The 16,041-nt window shown below is 40.5% G+C and overlaps 1 protein-coding gene across 6 annotated transcripts in view; it reads left to right on the top strand.

Moving 5' to 3' along the window:
* Positions 1–16,041, top strand: part of MYO18A (myosin XVIIIA) — a 248,957-nt gene that overhangs the window by 95,642 nt on the left and 137,274 nt on the right. For 5 of the 6 annotated variants that reach the window (XM_075196848.1, XM_075196847.1, XM_075196845.1 and 2 more), the window contains 5 exons: positions 6,920–7,007; positions 10,591–10,697; positions 11,895–12,071; positions 14,610–14,820; positions 15,576–15,718. In XM_075196848.1, the coding sequence (XP_075052949.1) occupies positions 6,920–7,007; positions 10,591–10,697; positions 11,895–12,071; positions 14,610–14,820; positions 15,576–15,718 (726 nt within the window). Of the gene's footprint in view, positions 1–2,607; positions 2,647–4,380; positions 4,450–6,919; positions 7,008–10,590; positions 10,698–11,894; positions 12,072–14,609; positions 14,821–15,575; positions 15,719–16,041 lie in introns of all 6 variants that reach the window. The other variant, XM_075196842.1, reaches the window with a different exon arrangement.

Raw genomic sequence — 16,041 nt, 5'->3', positions numbered from 1 at the left:
TCCTCTCTGCGCCGACAAAATAAAAATAAAAAGTAAGTGAAGACTCCACATTGTGGGCGTACCCTGTTCGCCGGGTGTGGTTAGCACTGCTTAAATGTTAGGTCGCCCGCTGCCCCCCTTCCCTAAATACACCCCCATTTTCCTGGGTATGGTACACAGTCACTGCTGTGCAGAGCGGAGGTGGGCAGGACATACCGACAGCATGCCGTCAGTCGGGATAAAAGTCAGAACAGACTCATACTTCCAATTTGGATTCCCATGTGTGTAACCAAATTGGGAACGGAACCAGTTATTTCTGTCATGTGCCAAATGGCTGGATCATGTGTAGCCAGTTTTAAATACAGATAAATTGAAATAAACCAGTCACATGCTCCCAAAGTCACTGTCTTAATGCAGGCAACCAAGCTAATGTTTCCCAACTGGTGTGACATTAATGATTATAATAAGTAAAATAATATGTTTCTCTAAACCTAACGTGACTTTTTAAAGAGTACTCATTCTTTTCTTTTTCTTTTTGGAATAATACTGAATTTATTTGTTTGATATGACATGATTACACTAGTCAGAGCATAAGGATACTGGATGCTAGTATAGACAATGTACTGTAGCTAAAGTAAAGACACCCACCTCAACAAAAATGTGATTTAATCCTGCCTAGTACAAGCCGCGTATAATCCGTGCGCAAACCCGTAGCTGTGTCTGTCTCCCCTTCGTATTTTTGCACACATAATTAAGATTGACAGGAAGGCTTTGAAAATAGAAAATGAAAGAATTAGGAAATTCTCTACAACATGATAGTTCTTCTACACTCATCTCTCAATATTAGTTCTATATCTGAAATGTGATATGTCACTTCACGAGTGAATGAATACTAAAGCGTACAAATATGGATAAAACTGCACTACAGAATGGTCATCCATGTTTTTGCTTCCAATTATTAGCGATAGTAATGTATAAAATATTTCCTGAACATAAACAGCTAGGTATTGCTTATATCGTACGGACTGCCTCTCACTGGGGGCCAATGAGAGCAGGAGGAGGGTCTTAGTGTAGGAAGGAAAACTAGGATAAGGTGTTACAAACAATGGGCACATTAATGGCATTATATTTTGAAACTACTATACAAAAATAATTCAGAAGTGTCTTTTTAAATCAGTCAAAGAGTAAAGATGAACATATACATTAATAATAATCCATTTATAACATTGCAAATATTGCACTTACAGAGCCTGGCAATACGTTCTATACTGTATTTTTATTCACTTATTACATAGTACCGTTTGCACTACGTAATTAGGGGAAGAAAACGTGTTTGCTCCTTGTTTTTGTTTACCTGGTAGAGAGCGTTAATAGTACCGAGCTGGAGAGCTGTAAAGTATAGCGGAAACCGGCTGGTGTGAGAGCACTGTGTGTTCTGACAGCTCACCTTAGTGTAGAGCCTGGTGGCTGGCTCCCTTGAAGGGAATGAGCGAAGATTGAGGTGCTTAGTGCCAATTCATGACCACCCACAAGTTGTGTACCTATCTTAACACTGTCGAATACAGCTCATGAGTCTTTCCAGAAAACACAACTTAGTGGGGTTAGGCATTTAATGGGGGAGAACCGTGTGTGCTGTTCATGTGTTTGTCCTGGTCGGCAAAAGATCTGACCTGTGACCTGTTTAACCATTCATATTGAGGACTTAATTGGACAGTTCCAGTTGTTTAGGGTTTTGGTTGAAAGCATGCTTGGCTGATGAAGACACACAGGCAGATGCAGTTGGCCAACCAGATTTTCCATTGAGCTTGAATGCTGCAATATTGTACTAATGTTATCGAAAACAGTTTTTTCAATTAAAATCTGTGAGCTGCATTAATGCTCCAACCTCCTTCCTAGTTTAACTAGTAACTAAAACACTAGCCTCAACTGTGATCCTTATTAGAGCAAAAAAAAAAAGTGTGCGTTGTGTTTTGTTGTTTGGATAACACATGGTGACATTTATTACTATATGTATTTGACAGTTTGCAGTTGACAGTGTGTTGTAATGTTGACCAACCGCACGCAAGAGATTCTTTTGTTGTATGCATTAAAAAGCTTGTGTGTCACAAAGCCTCTATCTGGGAGAGGTTATTAAACATAGGATGTATGGAAGCTCCTGTCTATCACAGGTGTCTTTTTCTAAATGTGTTCTTTTATTTACCATCTCTTTATGCTCCACGTGTCTGCAAAGTAGACAAGATGCATGTCGTCCTCTGTTATTTGTCATTACTGCCGGATAAAAGACTGCTAATTGTTCATCTTCCAGACAAAACAATGAATGTTGAATTGCTTGGCTGCAAATAAGGTTGTACATGCTGTTTCATGTTAGATCTTGGCTGGATCTCCTTATGCTGTCATCACCTCTGACTAATGCTTTGTGAAGACAGGAGGAAAGTGTCACACGTCTTGTCTCTTTCTGTGGACCCCCGCAGGACTTTAATAATCACTACCTTACAGATATAATGTGATCGCTGCTCACCTGTCGGCCTCACTATGGCTCCAGTAATGTTCTGCAATGTTCCATCTGCTCTTTTTCTATCTGACATTTGTTGCTCATCTCTTCTCTCTTCCATATTCTTGCTGCCATAGCTGGATCCAGCAGCCTCTACCCTTCCTCCAGCGAGTCAGGTACTGTACCCCTGCATACAGGATCTCTCTGCCAACCCAGCCTCGTCTTCTATCCACATCTGGGCTGGTGTCTGTGCGCGTGTGTCATGCTGGAGTGTAAGGCTCTATTCACATCTCCTTCCTGCAGAAAACTCACTACATCTCCCACTCTCTCTCTGCATGAAGGATCTGTGCATGTATACAGTGTAACACTAGATGACCATGTGTGTGTTCTGCATGTGCAGTGACTGACTTATGTATACGTAAATACCTAGCATGGTTTGCTGTCCTAAATGTAAGAAACTTTAATCAGTTAGTTGCCGAACAATCCTCTCTTTGCTTTCACTATGGTTTGTCAACCTGAATGTTTTTCCCTTTTGTTAATAAAGCCTTAAGCTGGGTACACACTACAGAAATTTCAACCAACTTTTTATGCCGATCGATTTTACATGCGATCGATGTTCCGATCGCTCGGTCCATGGACTGCATACACACTAGCCTTGTTTAGAATGATAAAGGGAAGAGCGGACGTCCATTTAACGACTTTTTACAGCCATGTTGTCGTGAACAATGCAATTTCGTACTCCCTTTTGAATGAGCGGTCGTCTGTCGGCTGAAGGAGCTGATTATTGGACGAAAACAGTGTAGTGTGTACCTAGCTTAAGTCCTTGCATCTATTATGCATAATAACACTCTAACCTCTGACAAATGATATGGTCTCTTTATTTTGATGACTGTCTTTGTACATTTTTCTTATATTATAAGGCTATTTACAATATTCTATATTTAGTTCATTAAAGCTCATCTATTTAAGGGCGTGCTTCATTTGTAAGTGAATGCAACAGGTTGTGTTACTTGGCTCATCCTGCAGTGGGCAGTAGCGCTCAGTATTATTGCTTTGTAGCACTTTGTATAATCTAGTTTTTTTTCAGTATTAATGAATCGTAAAAGTAACACTTTGCCAAGCCTATGTTTTTTTTTTTATGTATAGTATGTCATTAGATAGCATTAATTAGTACATCAATGCACACTTTTTGGGCAGGTCTTTGTCTGACCTTTAACTTCTTTTATTACTTACATTGTCTATTCATCATGTTTGCTCAGTCATCTGAAGAACCGTTATCAGATCAATAAGCAAGATGACATTAAAAATAATCATAGTGCACGTTGTTTTTCTCCTAAATGACACAGTTAGATTACAGAGTGCTAGCTCTGAGGCCTATATAGATTGTGTCAATAGCTTAAGCTGGGTACACACTACAGAAATTTCAACCAACTTTTTATGCCGAGTGCTTTTACATGCGATCGATGTTCCGATCGCTCGGTCCATGGACTGCACACACACTAGCCTTGTTTAGAATGATAAAGGGAAGAGCGGACGTCCCTTTAGTGACTTTTTACAGCCATGTTGTCGTGAGCAATGACTGTAATTTCGTACTCACTGTTGTGGATCGGACGGAAGTTTATACACACTACACAGCGGAAACAAGATTGGAACGAAAATATTTAACGGTACGACAAACCAAATGAGGCGACAATCGTCCATTTGGGCAGACTTTCGACCATCGTGTCACTGCACACACTGACCCGACTTTTGAACGAGCGGTCGTATGTCGTCTGATTGAGCCGATTATTGGATGAAAACTGTGTAGTGTGTACCCAGCTTTACTAATGTTTGTCTATCTTTGTGACTCCATGACTGACTGACAATGCATTAACCATTGACTTAGACCTTGCTTCCCTCTCTCCTGCCAGTCAGCCTTGCAGGGTGCCACTGAAGACGCCTCACCTTCACCTTTGAGCTCACCTAGTGCGCTGCCTCAGGTTGGCTGTGACAAGTTGCTGTTGCTTTATTTGTGTGTGTGTTTTGTGTCTTCCCTGGCAACGAACCAATGCATGATAGCAGGTCATTTTTCACATTACCATCTGCTTTCATTATTCTCCACCAACTGTGCTCTCAAAGTCACATTGTGCACAAACACTAATCATCTTAATGCTATAATTTAAACAAATCTGTGCAGCTGAATACTATATAGGAAATTGCTCCAGATTCAACATCACCATGTAAGATAGACTCAATAAAATGTGGTCTTACATAGTAAGTTTTCCAAATCGGAATATGATGCATCCGTAATAAATAAATAAATACATTCGTAGCATATACATATCTTGCTGAAGTATTTCCTACAGTGATTGGTTATTATGTGAATGCCCATGTTGCTGGTATCTAACTTGTATTCTTGTCACACATATTTTTCTTTTAACTTTTATGTCTATTATGTTTATGCATGTTTTATCGTGGATGGAATTCATTCCGTTTAGTATTTAAACGGCCACAAACAACTAAATTACAAGTTCATCTCATTTTAAATGACATCTAGAGTGTCCCCCAACCTAAAATGCATATATGAGACTCTAGATCACATTTTATTGTCATGCTACTACCCTACATGGTACAAACACAGCCCTCTTTATACAGTTATATGTGGCTTTTATTAGTGCTGCAGTAGATTCCCGGCAGTCCGTAATTGAAGTTACCATCAAAGTGTTCAAAACAGTCTCTGAATAATTATTTATATTTCAAGACCACCTGCTGCTATGCTGTTGGTTTTTTACCTTGTGTGGTTTTCACCCATGTTTCATTGTTGTTGTTTTAATTAAATACTGTCAGATGTTCTTTGAACTAGTTCCGGTTTTACTAGATAGAGGTTTTGTTTACATTGTGCCATTTTTTACTTAGGTAAAATAGATTCTTCTGAATCTAATAGGAATGTTGTATAATATTTACCCCCTGAGTAAATATTTCCATATCCTACTTTTTAGAAGTGGTAAATAGATTTCCCTTGCACCCGTCAAATCATGTAATTAAAGCCTTGTACACCCTGAGTAATAGTAAAAGTGTTTTACCTCAGATAAACGAGTTTGCAACTCTCACAGTACATACACACAAGTTTTCATGTGCTCTAAAGCTGGGTACACACTACAGAAATTTCGACCAACTTTTTATGCCGAGCGATTTTACATGCGATCGATGGTCCGATCGCTCGGTCCATGGACTGCATACACACTAGCATTGTTTAGGACGATAAAGGGAAGAGCGGACGTCACTTTAGCGACTTTTTACAGCCATGTTGTCGTGAGCAATGACTGTAATTTCGTACTCACTGTTGTGGAACGGTTGGAAGTTTATACACACTACACAGCGGAAACGAGATTGGAACGAAAATATTAAACGGTACGACCAACCAAATGAGGCGACAATCGTCCATTTGGGCAGACTTTCGACCATCGTGTCACTGCACACACTGACCCGACTTTTGAACGAGCGGTCGAATGTCGGCTGATTTAGCCGATTATTGTACGAAAACCGTGTAGTGTGTACCTAGCTTAATGCATTGAAACAGGCAGTTACTGAATGTATTTACAGTGCACAGGTTTTATGTACTAAATGCACTATGTACTGACACATTGATTAGTATTGGAAGTAACTTTTATCAGGTTATTATTATTATTATTATTGTAGATCTGTAAGGCGCCACAATGCTCCGCAGCGCCGTACAGTAGGTAAAACAGGACATACATAAAATAGGGATATACAAGGTAGACAAAATAATGTGTATGGATCCTTAGTAAATGCTCTTATTTTTCCTAGTGTGTGCATCTATAAACGACAACTGATTTACTTCATAAGTGTCCATATCATACATACAATAGGGAAACTGACTCATTGAAATTGCACAAACTCTGGGGTTATACCCTTCAATACACATAAGGAACCTTATTGCTACTGAGCCAGACATCTCAGCATGGTCTGTCAGCAACAACTGGAGCCACCTTGTGTTTTACTTATGTTCCCGATCAGGCAAGCTCAAGGACAGAGGTTCAATCACAGCTAGATAGCCGTAAATCCCAGCATGCACTACTGTAGTATTGTAGGACATGCTGGTACTTGTAGGTTTCCTACCTCTGTCTGAGATTCCCCAAATATATCTCCAAAATAAATATGTTCTTTACAGTGTAGTAAGATGCACAAGCTCCCACTGTTGTGCTTTATCTCACGTTCTCATGTGACTGTGTTTCTTCTATGTTATAATATGAATGTCATTTCGGTGTGATGTGCATTTTCTACACAAGGAAGACATGCTTTCCCCTGCTCTTTTTTTCCCATGGTGTGCTTTTAAACCAATTTGTGCTAAAGCAGGAAGATGGTTACATCCAGAAAAGCCAGTTTCACCTCGGAGGACCATCGACCTCCTATAAATAAATACTAAATGGGATTATCTTCTTTTTTCAGGCAAAGACAGAGGAGCAGATCTCTGCCGAGCAGAACTGGTATGAGACGGAAAAAGTGTGGCTGGTTCACAAAGATGGATTCTCTCTGGGTATGTTCCTGTCTTTTCCCATATGTAAGATGGGAAGGTTGAGTATAATATTAGGATGCAAAGAGTCATAGTGTGTAAAATTGAATCCTTCCTTACTGTCATATGTCGCCCACAACTTGTTTTAAAATGAAATGTGTGGTCTACCTTTGGAAACCTCTAAGACACTTCCATGTTTACAAGGATAAGACAAGTCTGTGTCCCCCGGTACTGCTTTAGTTACACTCTACACAGCCCCTGCAGGGACCCCTCCGCTAGACCTGCCCTCTCCATGCCATTTTTGCCAGCAGTGCCACTAACAAGAAATGTATAGGCTGCAGTCTGGGACTGTCCTGGAAAAGTCCAGATACCTACAGGATTATGTACTTTCCTGACAATTGTATTTTCTTTGTAGTTTCAGTTCACCAGTCTAAAATACTATGGACCCTAGTGTGTTATTTATGTAACCGCATAGGTTCAAGGCGGGGAACCCCCACATGCTTGCAGGACTGGGAGGTGGATGTTTAAAATAATCTGCCTTATTTTAAGACTTAAGTATTTGCACGGTGGCTCAGTGGTTAGCACTTCTGCCTCACAGCACTGGGGTCATAAGTTCAATTCCTGACCATAGTGTTATCTGTGTGGAGTTTGTATGTTCTCCCCATGTTTGTGTGGGTTTCCTCCCACACTCCAAAAACATACTGGTAGTTTAATTGGCTGCTATTAAATTGACCCTAGTTTCTATCTCTATGTCTGTCTGTCTGTCTGTCTGTCTGTCTGTCTGTCTGTCTGTCTGTCTGTGTGTGTGTGTGTGTGTGTGTGTGTGTGTGTGTGTGTGTGTGTTAGGAAATTTAGACTGTAAGCTCCAATGAGGCAGGGACCGATGTGAGTGAGTTCTCAGTGCAGCGCTGCGGAATTAGTGGTGCTATATAAATGGTGATGATGATGATGAAGTCATGTTCTTCTGATATCCACCAGGATTCTTTCTCCAGCTTCCAAACTCTGCTTTCAGATAATGGGATCATGACTACATATTATTGAGTATATTATGGTAACATATTTAGACCATTGTCCCTAGTAGCGACTTTGACATAGAGACAATTCTTTACTAGTGAGAATAACACCTTGGACGGCCACCAATAGCTCAGAATTCGTTTCAGGCACATACATACATACATACATACATACATACATACATACATACGTGTGTATTGTGAAATATGAAAGCTCAGGACATTCGTAATGCATGTACCATGTGTCCCAACCAACATGTGATATCTTCCCATAAGATGTAAATCATGATCGACAACCTTCTTGGGCCCATACATGCTGCTCTTTGCGACCAATTAGGTGTAAAACTGCCTTATTAACCATCAAATTGCAGCATGTATTGATGGCTATAGAACTAAGCTGTGGTATTCCGTGTTGTCTGCTGCTCTAGATCGCATATGCTGTAGTGATCCATTAATGAGTCTTGGCATGAATTTTATCAAGCTGTTCTGCTGAAGAAGGTTTACTCACTAGGCATGCTAATGGATCAGCTTCATGCCCCATCTCCATAACTTTAAATATCTAAAGCTGCGTTTAATGAATCGGAATACAAAGTATTGTATTAAATAGGTATTATGTTGCTTGGGAGCGTTTTGCTCACTAATTCTTTTTAATGTATTTGTATACCTGGTTTGTTTGCAAAGAAGGCGACTGTTTGGAGTTGTGAGTGGGCTGGAGTGTTTTATTTTTTTTATTTATTTATTTTTTTAAAATGTTTATTGTGGAGAATCAAAACGATACAAACAAAGAAGCAACAAAAAATAAACAGTGGTATTAATACAGTGTATGTCCACAATTAAAAATATACAATATTAAAAAAAAAAAAAAAAAACAACAACAAAAGAATAGAGAGAAGACAATAGCACCATTCTGTCGGTATGGGCCGGAGTGTTTTAATGTAAAAAGAAATTAAGTTAAAATTAATTTTGTTCTTTGCATATCTGTTTTAAATCTGTTTCCGATTGCCTTGGCTTTTAAACATGCACTAATTTAACAACAACCAAAAAAACAATTAATTTAATCACACTTAAGTAAGTTACCTTCTCATCAATCTCTATGTAATATGTTAAATTTGTGTCCCAGCATTTATTGTTATATGTACATTTATTAGTGATGTAAATAAGGTTTGAGTTTGTAATTGGGATTTTTCAGACATACCATACATACTCTTAGTCCTGCCTCTTATGACAAAACTGCTAATTTGGAGAATGCAGAATATATTTCTTTCAAAATGTTAAAGGGGCTAACTACATAATAATAATAATAATAATAAAATACATAGACGCCAAATGTTCCGCCTTGCCCTATAGTTAGGGAATTATAGTTATGCACATCAGTCCTTGCTGGTAGCAACCACGCTGCATAGCGACATTCAGGCCGCCCCCTTGAGCCAGGGGGTTGGGCCAGCAACCACCGACATTTAAATTAAAATAGTAAAATTATGTAAATTCTGCCTTCACTCGGCCCCCCGGACCCAGCGCCCCAGGCTCCAGCCTGATCAGCCTATTGGTTGATTGTGTTGTTGTAAAGTGGTAGTAGATTGGATTCTCAATGCAATGTTTACATCTTTTGGACGGTGTCCCTCTACTGATCTTCCTGCCTCCCCACAGACCGTGTTGCACTTCTAGCTTACAGAGGCATCTGAGAGAGGAGATTGGGCCTGCATCTTGCTATGCATTGGGCGCACCATGCCTAACGAAGGCATCTTGTGCTGCACCATCCAGTGCACAGTGTATATGAGGTCCACTGAAACAAATTTAGTCAGGGGCCACTTATTTTACCTGCAGTTTTTGGACGGTGGGAGGAAACTGGAGCACCCTGAGGAAAGCCAGGTAAACAGGGAGAGAACACCCCACATCACCCTGGTCGGAATCCAGCTCGGAGCCCCAGTGCTGTGAGACAGAAGTGCTAACCACTGTGTAGAACCTTAACTAGCAAAATTATGATGGCACCCACGCCATCCGTCAAACCTTTATTATTAGTGAAGTAATGTTAGACTTTACTGACTGGTGTATGTGGCTCCATGTTTCCTGGATTGGAGCCCCTAGTAGCCATTGCTGTCTATCTGAATGACTTTCCTCTGGTTTCGAAAGCTCCGGAGCAATCAAGCCCTGGACAATGCAGACATTTGAGGACTGTATCTTTGGAATTCCCACTACTCTGCTATTCAGGGGCCTGAAATATTAACAACTAATGATTTTGATTAGTGACGCCCTCTTATTTATGGGTATGTAGTAAACATACATGGATAGGTGTTATTATCAGTGTATTGCATTATTAGCTGCACTTTTAGTAATACAACAGCAATGTGATACCTGGAAATTAGTGTACAGTTTGTATTTTCTTTCCATGCACAGTATAGCCAGCCTGGCTTTGGTTTCCTATCCTTACTTATTCATTGCTGGATGAACACACTGAACTGCAAATAATGCACAATACAGAAAGTAAATTGAGAACATTTTTAATGTCTTCAATAACTTAATGTAATTATTCTGTATTATGCTCTTTACCTTGTTATATTAGTAATATGTCACTAATTGGCTTCTGGTTTGTGCAGCCAATAAGATAAATGCGGAGAACAGCAATCTACCTGAAGGAAAAGTGAAAGTTCGCCTGGAGCACGATGGGGCACTACTGGATGTGGATGAGGACGATGTGGAGAAAGTGAGTTACTTCTTATTAATACAGACAGGAAGGCAAAGAACTGTAATTTGATGTAGTTTTGAACCTATAGTAAGTGAAAGCTGCAGACAGGATAGGTTACTTTGCTTAAGTACAATACTGTACTATTCAGATGTCTATATTCAATCAATATAACAGCAATATAGCATTTATAAGATATGCGATAGTTGCCTACTTTCCTGGAATTTCTGGGAGACTCCAGAATTTCTCGGAGCCCTCCCGGACCCCCGTGAGAGCAAGACAACCTCCCGGTTATTCAAGTCTTCCATATTAAAGTGGTGGGGGTGGGGCTTATGGAGCAAATTGTGCATCATTGTGGCCCCGCTCCCTGTTGTAATTGGCCAGAAACTGTGATGGCCGTTTAGGGGCAGGGCCAAATGATGCATCCACCATGCCAAGCCCCACACACGCCCACCTCTCCCCCAATCTCCCAGAGTACCTCTTGCCAAATTTGGCAAGTATGAGATATCATATTATTATGCTTTTATACTACACATCTCTTTTACAGATTATTTAATCTGTCACATCAGTCTCCCCCAGTGGAGCTTACAATCGAAATGCCCTAGCACACGAACCTGCTTCCCTCACACACATAGTTTTGTCAAAGGTCACTGGTTGCTGGTATATGTTAGGACTGTGGAAGAAGCCCACAGAAGTACAAGATGAACATACAACTCCATGCAGTGCCCAGGTTACAGTGAGGCTCATGGGGTAGCGCTGTGTAACCACCGTCCAGTTTATATATCTGAAGGCCTGGTGTATGGGGGTTTGTTAGACTTGCTCAGTAAGAAGAGATCTGTGAATCCATATGGCTGAGGCTGTCAGTGCATGGAGGGACTGGTGGCTCCTCAGCACCTTGAAAGCAATAGGCTGCATATCTGTATTATATTGCACTGTATAGTGTATTCTTCTCCATATAATGGCAACAACCAGGCATCATTGTGACACAAAAGTTTAATATGTTTTTAAAAGCAACCAATATATTTCCTTTTGGTTATTAAATAAAGTAAATTAATTATAGCAAAGTATTGAAGATATTCAAAGTAATGCAGGTGTTTGAATTTTTAATAATGAGTAAAAGATATCTAGTACTGGAAAACACGAGTGCCCAGGGAAAGAGTGACCTGTGACCCCTACATAAATTACTAATATAAACTAATCTACCAACTTTCTCCTCAGGCGAATCCTCCGTCTCATGATCGAGTGGAAGACCTGGCCTCACTGGTTTATCTCAATGAGGCCAGCGTACTGCACACGCTGCGGCAGCGCTATGGCGGGAACTTGATACACACCAACGCTGGCCCAGCCATGGTCATCATGAACCCCATGAGCTCTCCCTCTATATATTCGGAAAAGGTATGACATAGGGTAACTTTATATATATATATATATATATATATGTGTGTGTGTGTGTGTAATTGGACCATGAGGCAGGACAAGTAATTTACCTGCGTGTTGTGTATATTTTGTGTGTTAAAGATAGTTGAAACGGTGTTACACAACATTCATTACACCTGAGACTTACTATTCTGCACCCTACTTTCTAGAGAGCTTTGTTATTGAACAGTGCCACCTAGTGGATTTCTGAAGAACTGCGGTCATTGATGAACTAGGATTATTGATAGCCCTACTTGAGCACAAGTGTTTGAAGACTGCAATAAATGTTACTTGTTCAGTGAATTGGAAACTATTTTATCGAGTTATTGTTCGCTGCTGGCACTTGAACCCTGATGCAGCATGGTTGGAGTTCAAGCAAGGTCTTTTTAAATAGGAAGAACACCACTTGTTTTTAGATTATGTACATGCTCAATCAAATATGTTTAGGTTTAGCATGTTTCTAAACGTTTACACCTATATGTAAGAATGTTGTCAGTAACATATTTAATACAATATTAATAGATTAGTTTTACTTTATGTATTATTAGTTCTCATCCAGCGCTGTTTGTCTCTTGCCTAAAGAGGCTGAAGGGAGCAGTGTGACACATGTACACTAAGAATTTGAAGTGAAAATAACATTTATTTTTACTTTTCATTATACATCTGTACCTTGCGGGTGGTTTGAGTCACAGTCTATGCAGAAAATAAGAGAGAGTTTATTTTCGTCAACATGTCCCCTTTGTCGACACATAATGACTGCATCCATTTAGAAGTGCTACATCCGTTTTCATGAGAATGCAGAATGTCTTATTTTCTAGGAGCCACTGACATCACAACGTGTAAGCTTAGCAAACAAAATGGCAGCCTCCTCTGTGTTTGCATGAAGTGCCTCAGCTGTGTCATTTGAATCAAGTCCTAAAAATGGCCGCCTCTACTATATGTAGGCAGCTGGTGTAGTTTCCGTATTTACCTTTCTCTTCGCACCACGATGGTCTCCTGCATTTTGGCAATAAATGATTGACGGATCTCACTTGACATGACCCATCCTTAAGGTGTTCTTTCCAGAATTCACTGTAGAGCAGTTTTGGTGACAGTCGTAGACCAGATAATAGGTATATTGGAAGCTGCATCATGTTATCTTTTTATTTCCTCTTTATGAAATACAGCAGTAGGTCTCAGTAGATGCAATTTTTGCTGTTAAATTCCCCTTCTTCTCCTGCGTTGGAGACCCCTTGTTTTCTAGCACAGACACATCAATCTCTCTGGGTTTCATTATAAATTTGCTGTGAAGTGAGATCCATCAGGGCATTCCAGGTCATTCACATCCTGTCACTTTTTTTCCCGTTTCCATGTTAAATGTGCTCCATGTTTCCATGGCAACAAAAATCCCCCCCGAGCTACACTGTGCAGGTACATTCACTCCTAATTATGGTCGCAGTCAAGATTCCTAGTAAAACCATCCCTTATCTGCCATCGGTCCTTTCAGCTTTGAAAGCCATTTGTATAGAACACTGAAAGGACTCTGTTGAAATCTAAATAGAGGATTGTAGGATCATTGTGCTCTGAGCACAACTTGCCACATCTGCTTCCCAGTCACCTACAGCCCTCCCCTGATTTTACTGCTTTACCCACTTTTGAGTAACAAGAGTGGTACATTCATATGCTGTAATTCAAAGCCATTACATTTATCGTGTCCTGGTACAATTCTGAAAAGATTGATGTACCACACCTAATACTGTCCATTGCAATTTCTTTTTCACTTTGCAAATGTGAATTGAAACAGGAAACATTAAATGTTCTGATCACATCTAGAAATATTATTGTAGCCTATCATTTTAAAGGGATTGTCTTCAACTGTTCATTTACCTTATACATGCCCTCCTTCAACTTTTATTAAATGAATTACCCATTTTGGGGACATGACTCCGTTTATAAATCCAGCCCATCATCATCATCATCATCACCATTTATTTATATAGCGCCACTAATTCCGCAGCTCTGTACAGAGAACTCGCTCACATCAGCCCCATTGGGGCTTACAGTCTAAATTCCCTAACACACACACACACACACACACACACACACACACACACACACACACACACAGAGTCAGACAGACTAGCGTCAATTTGTTAGCAGCCAATTAACCTACCAGTATGTTTTTGGAGTGTGGGAGAAAACCGGAGCACCCGAAGAAAACCCACGCAAACACGGGGAGAACATACAAACTCCTCACAGATAAAGCCTTGGTCGGGAACTCATGACCCCAGTGCTGTAAGACAGAAGTGCTAACCACTACGCCACCATGCTTTCATTTGGCTGCTAATAGTTGTAGGGATCTATGTGCACCAGTTCATTAAACATTGACCAATCAGAGCACACTTTGCTTCTCAGTGGGCAGACCAGGATTTGGGGAAATGTTGACCATTTTTACTTAGCACTTGTTTCTGCTATACATCCCCACACCGTCGAGCGCTGTGTTGTTGCCCATTAACCCACCATGTTGTCTTCTTGCAGGTGATGCACATGTTCAAGGGATGTCGCAGAGAGGACACTTCCCCTCATATATATGGCGTGGCGCAGGCTGCGTACTGGAACATGCTGATGACGCGTCAAGATCAATCCATCGTCTTACTAGGGAGCAGTGGTTCTGGGAAAACCACAAGTTGCCAGCACCTTATTCAGTACCTGGCTACAGTGTCTGGCAGCACAGGAAAGATCCTGTCAGGTACGTTGGCGTGCAGTTATTGGAGGCTTTCTTGTATTACTGGCTGGCTGGGCGACTGCTAGTGTATCAGAGTGTTTGTTGTGAAAGTTTATAAAACATGAAATATATTCTTGTAACTCTAATGTATTCTTGAACTCTAATCTGTTAAATGACAGCTAGAATAACAGTGTGTTGTATTAGTAAGGGATGAGTTGTATACAGTAATATCAACTGAGTTACTCTTGTAGTAAAAGGCGTACAAGGATCCTTTGTGTAAGTGCCTCCCATTAGGAGTAGTTGTGAAACATTTGCAGCCAGTAGGTCGTTGTTTGGTAGAGGTTTTGTGTCTGTAGTTGGAGGTCCGCCTCAACGCTGATTGCTGTTATGCCCACAGGCGGAGCTAACATGGCGGAGATGCGATGCTTCGGTGCTCAGAGGTGGGGGAGACCTGTCAACTCTCCCGAGACCCCTACACTCTACGCTTTTATACATGAGCGGGAACCGGGATATGTGCAGGAATATAGGTCTTCATTACGCATGTGCTGGCCTCCTGGTGTTCCTTGGGTGGGTGGACCAGCATTGCAGGATCTCCCCTAAATTTGTATATGGGGCTCCTGGTTATGCCTCTAAGCAGTGACTCAAAAGATCACCCAATAAATGGCATAACCAGATTTCAGAACACAATAAATATAGTGAGATATTTTCAAACTTGTGTATTGAAAACTAATTTTTTGGGTATAGATTTGAAAATGATCTACTTGTTTTTTGTTTCTCAGCTGAGAAGTGGCAAGCTATGTACACCATCCTGGAGGCTTTTGGCAATAGCAGCACAAGCCTGAATGGCAACGCCACGCGTTTCTCACAGATCATTTCCCTGGACTTTGACCAGACTGGACAAGTGGCTTCAGCTTCCATACAGGTGAGAAGAGTCATGAAATTGTCCACATTTTTCAGGATACTACTAAAAGCTTCATAGACCTGAACGTAAGCATAGGAAATGTGCTTAGGTTTGTAAACCTGTGTAGTGAGTCATTTAGCCTTCAGCACAGAAAGGATTAATATTTGATACCAAGTAGCTTTTCATAAGTGTGCAGAAGTATGAATTAATTTTCAACTAGAAAATACCTTTCACCATGTCACAGCTGCAGAGAAGCCAATAGTTTATTAAGAGGCTTTTTAATACTTTGGGCAAATGCTGCAATTGACCTCTTTTAGAAGTGCTTAATCAGCTGCCTACCCTCC

The sequence above is a fragment of the Mixophyes fleayi genome, chromosome 2, assembly GCF_038048845.1.
Source record: "Mixophyes fleayi isolate aMixFle1 chromosome 2, aMixFle1.hap1, whole genome shotgun sequence".
In the NCBI taxonomy this organism is placed as follows: Eukaryota; Metazoa; Chordata; class Amphibia; order Anura; family Limnodynastidae; genus Mixophyes; species Mixophyes fleayi.
This window is presented reverse-complemented; position numbering and strand designations above follow the sequence as displayed.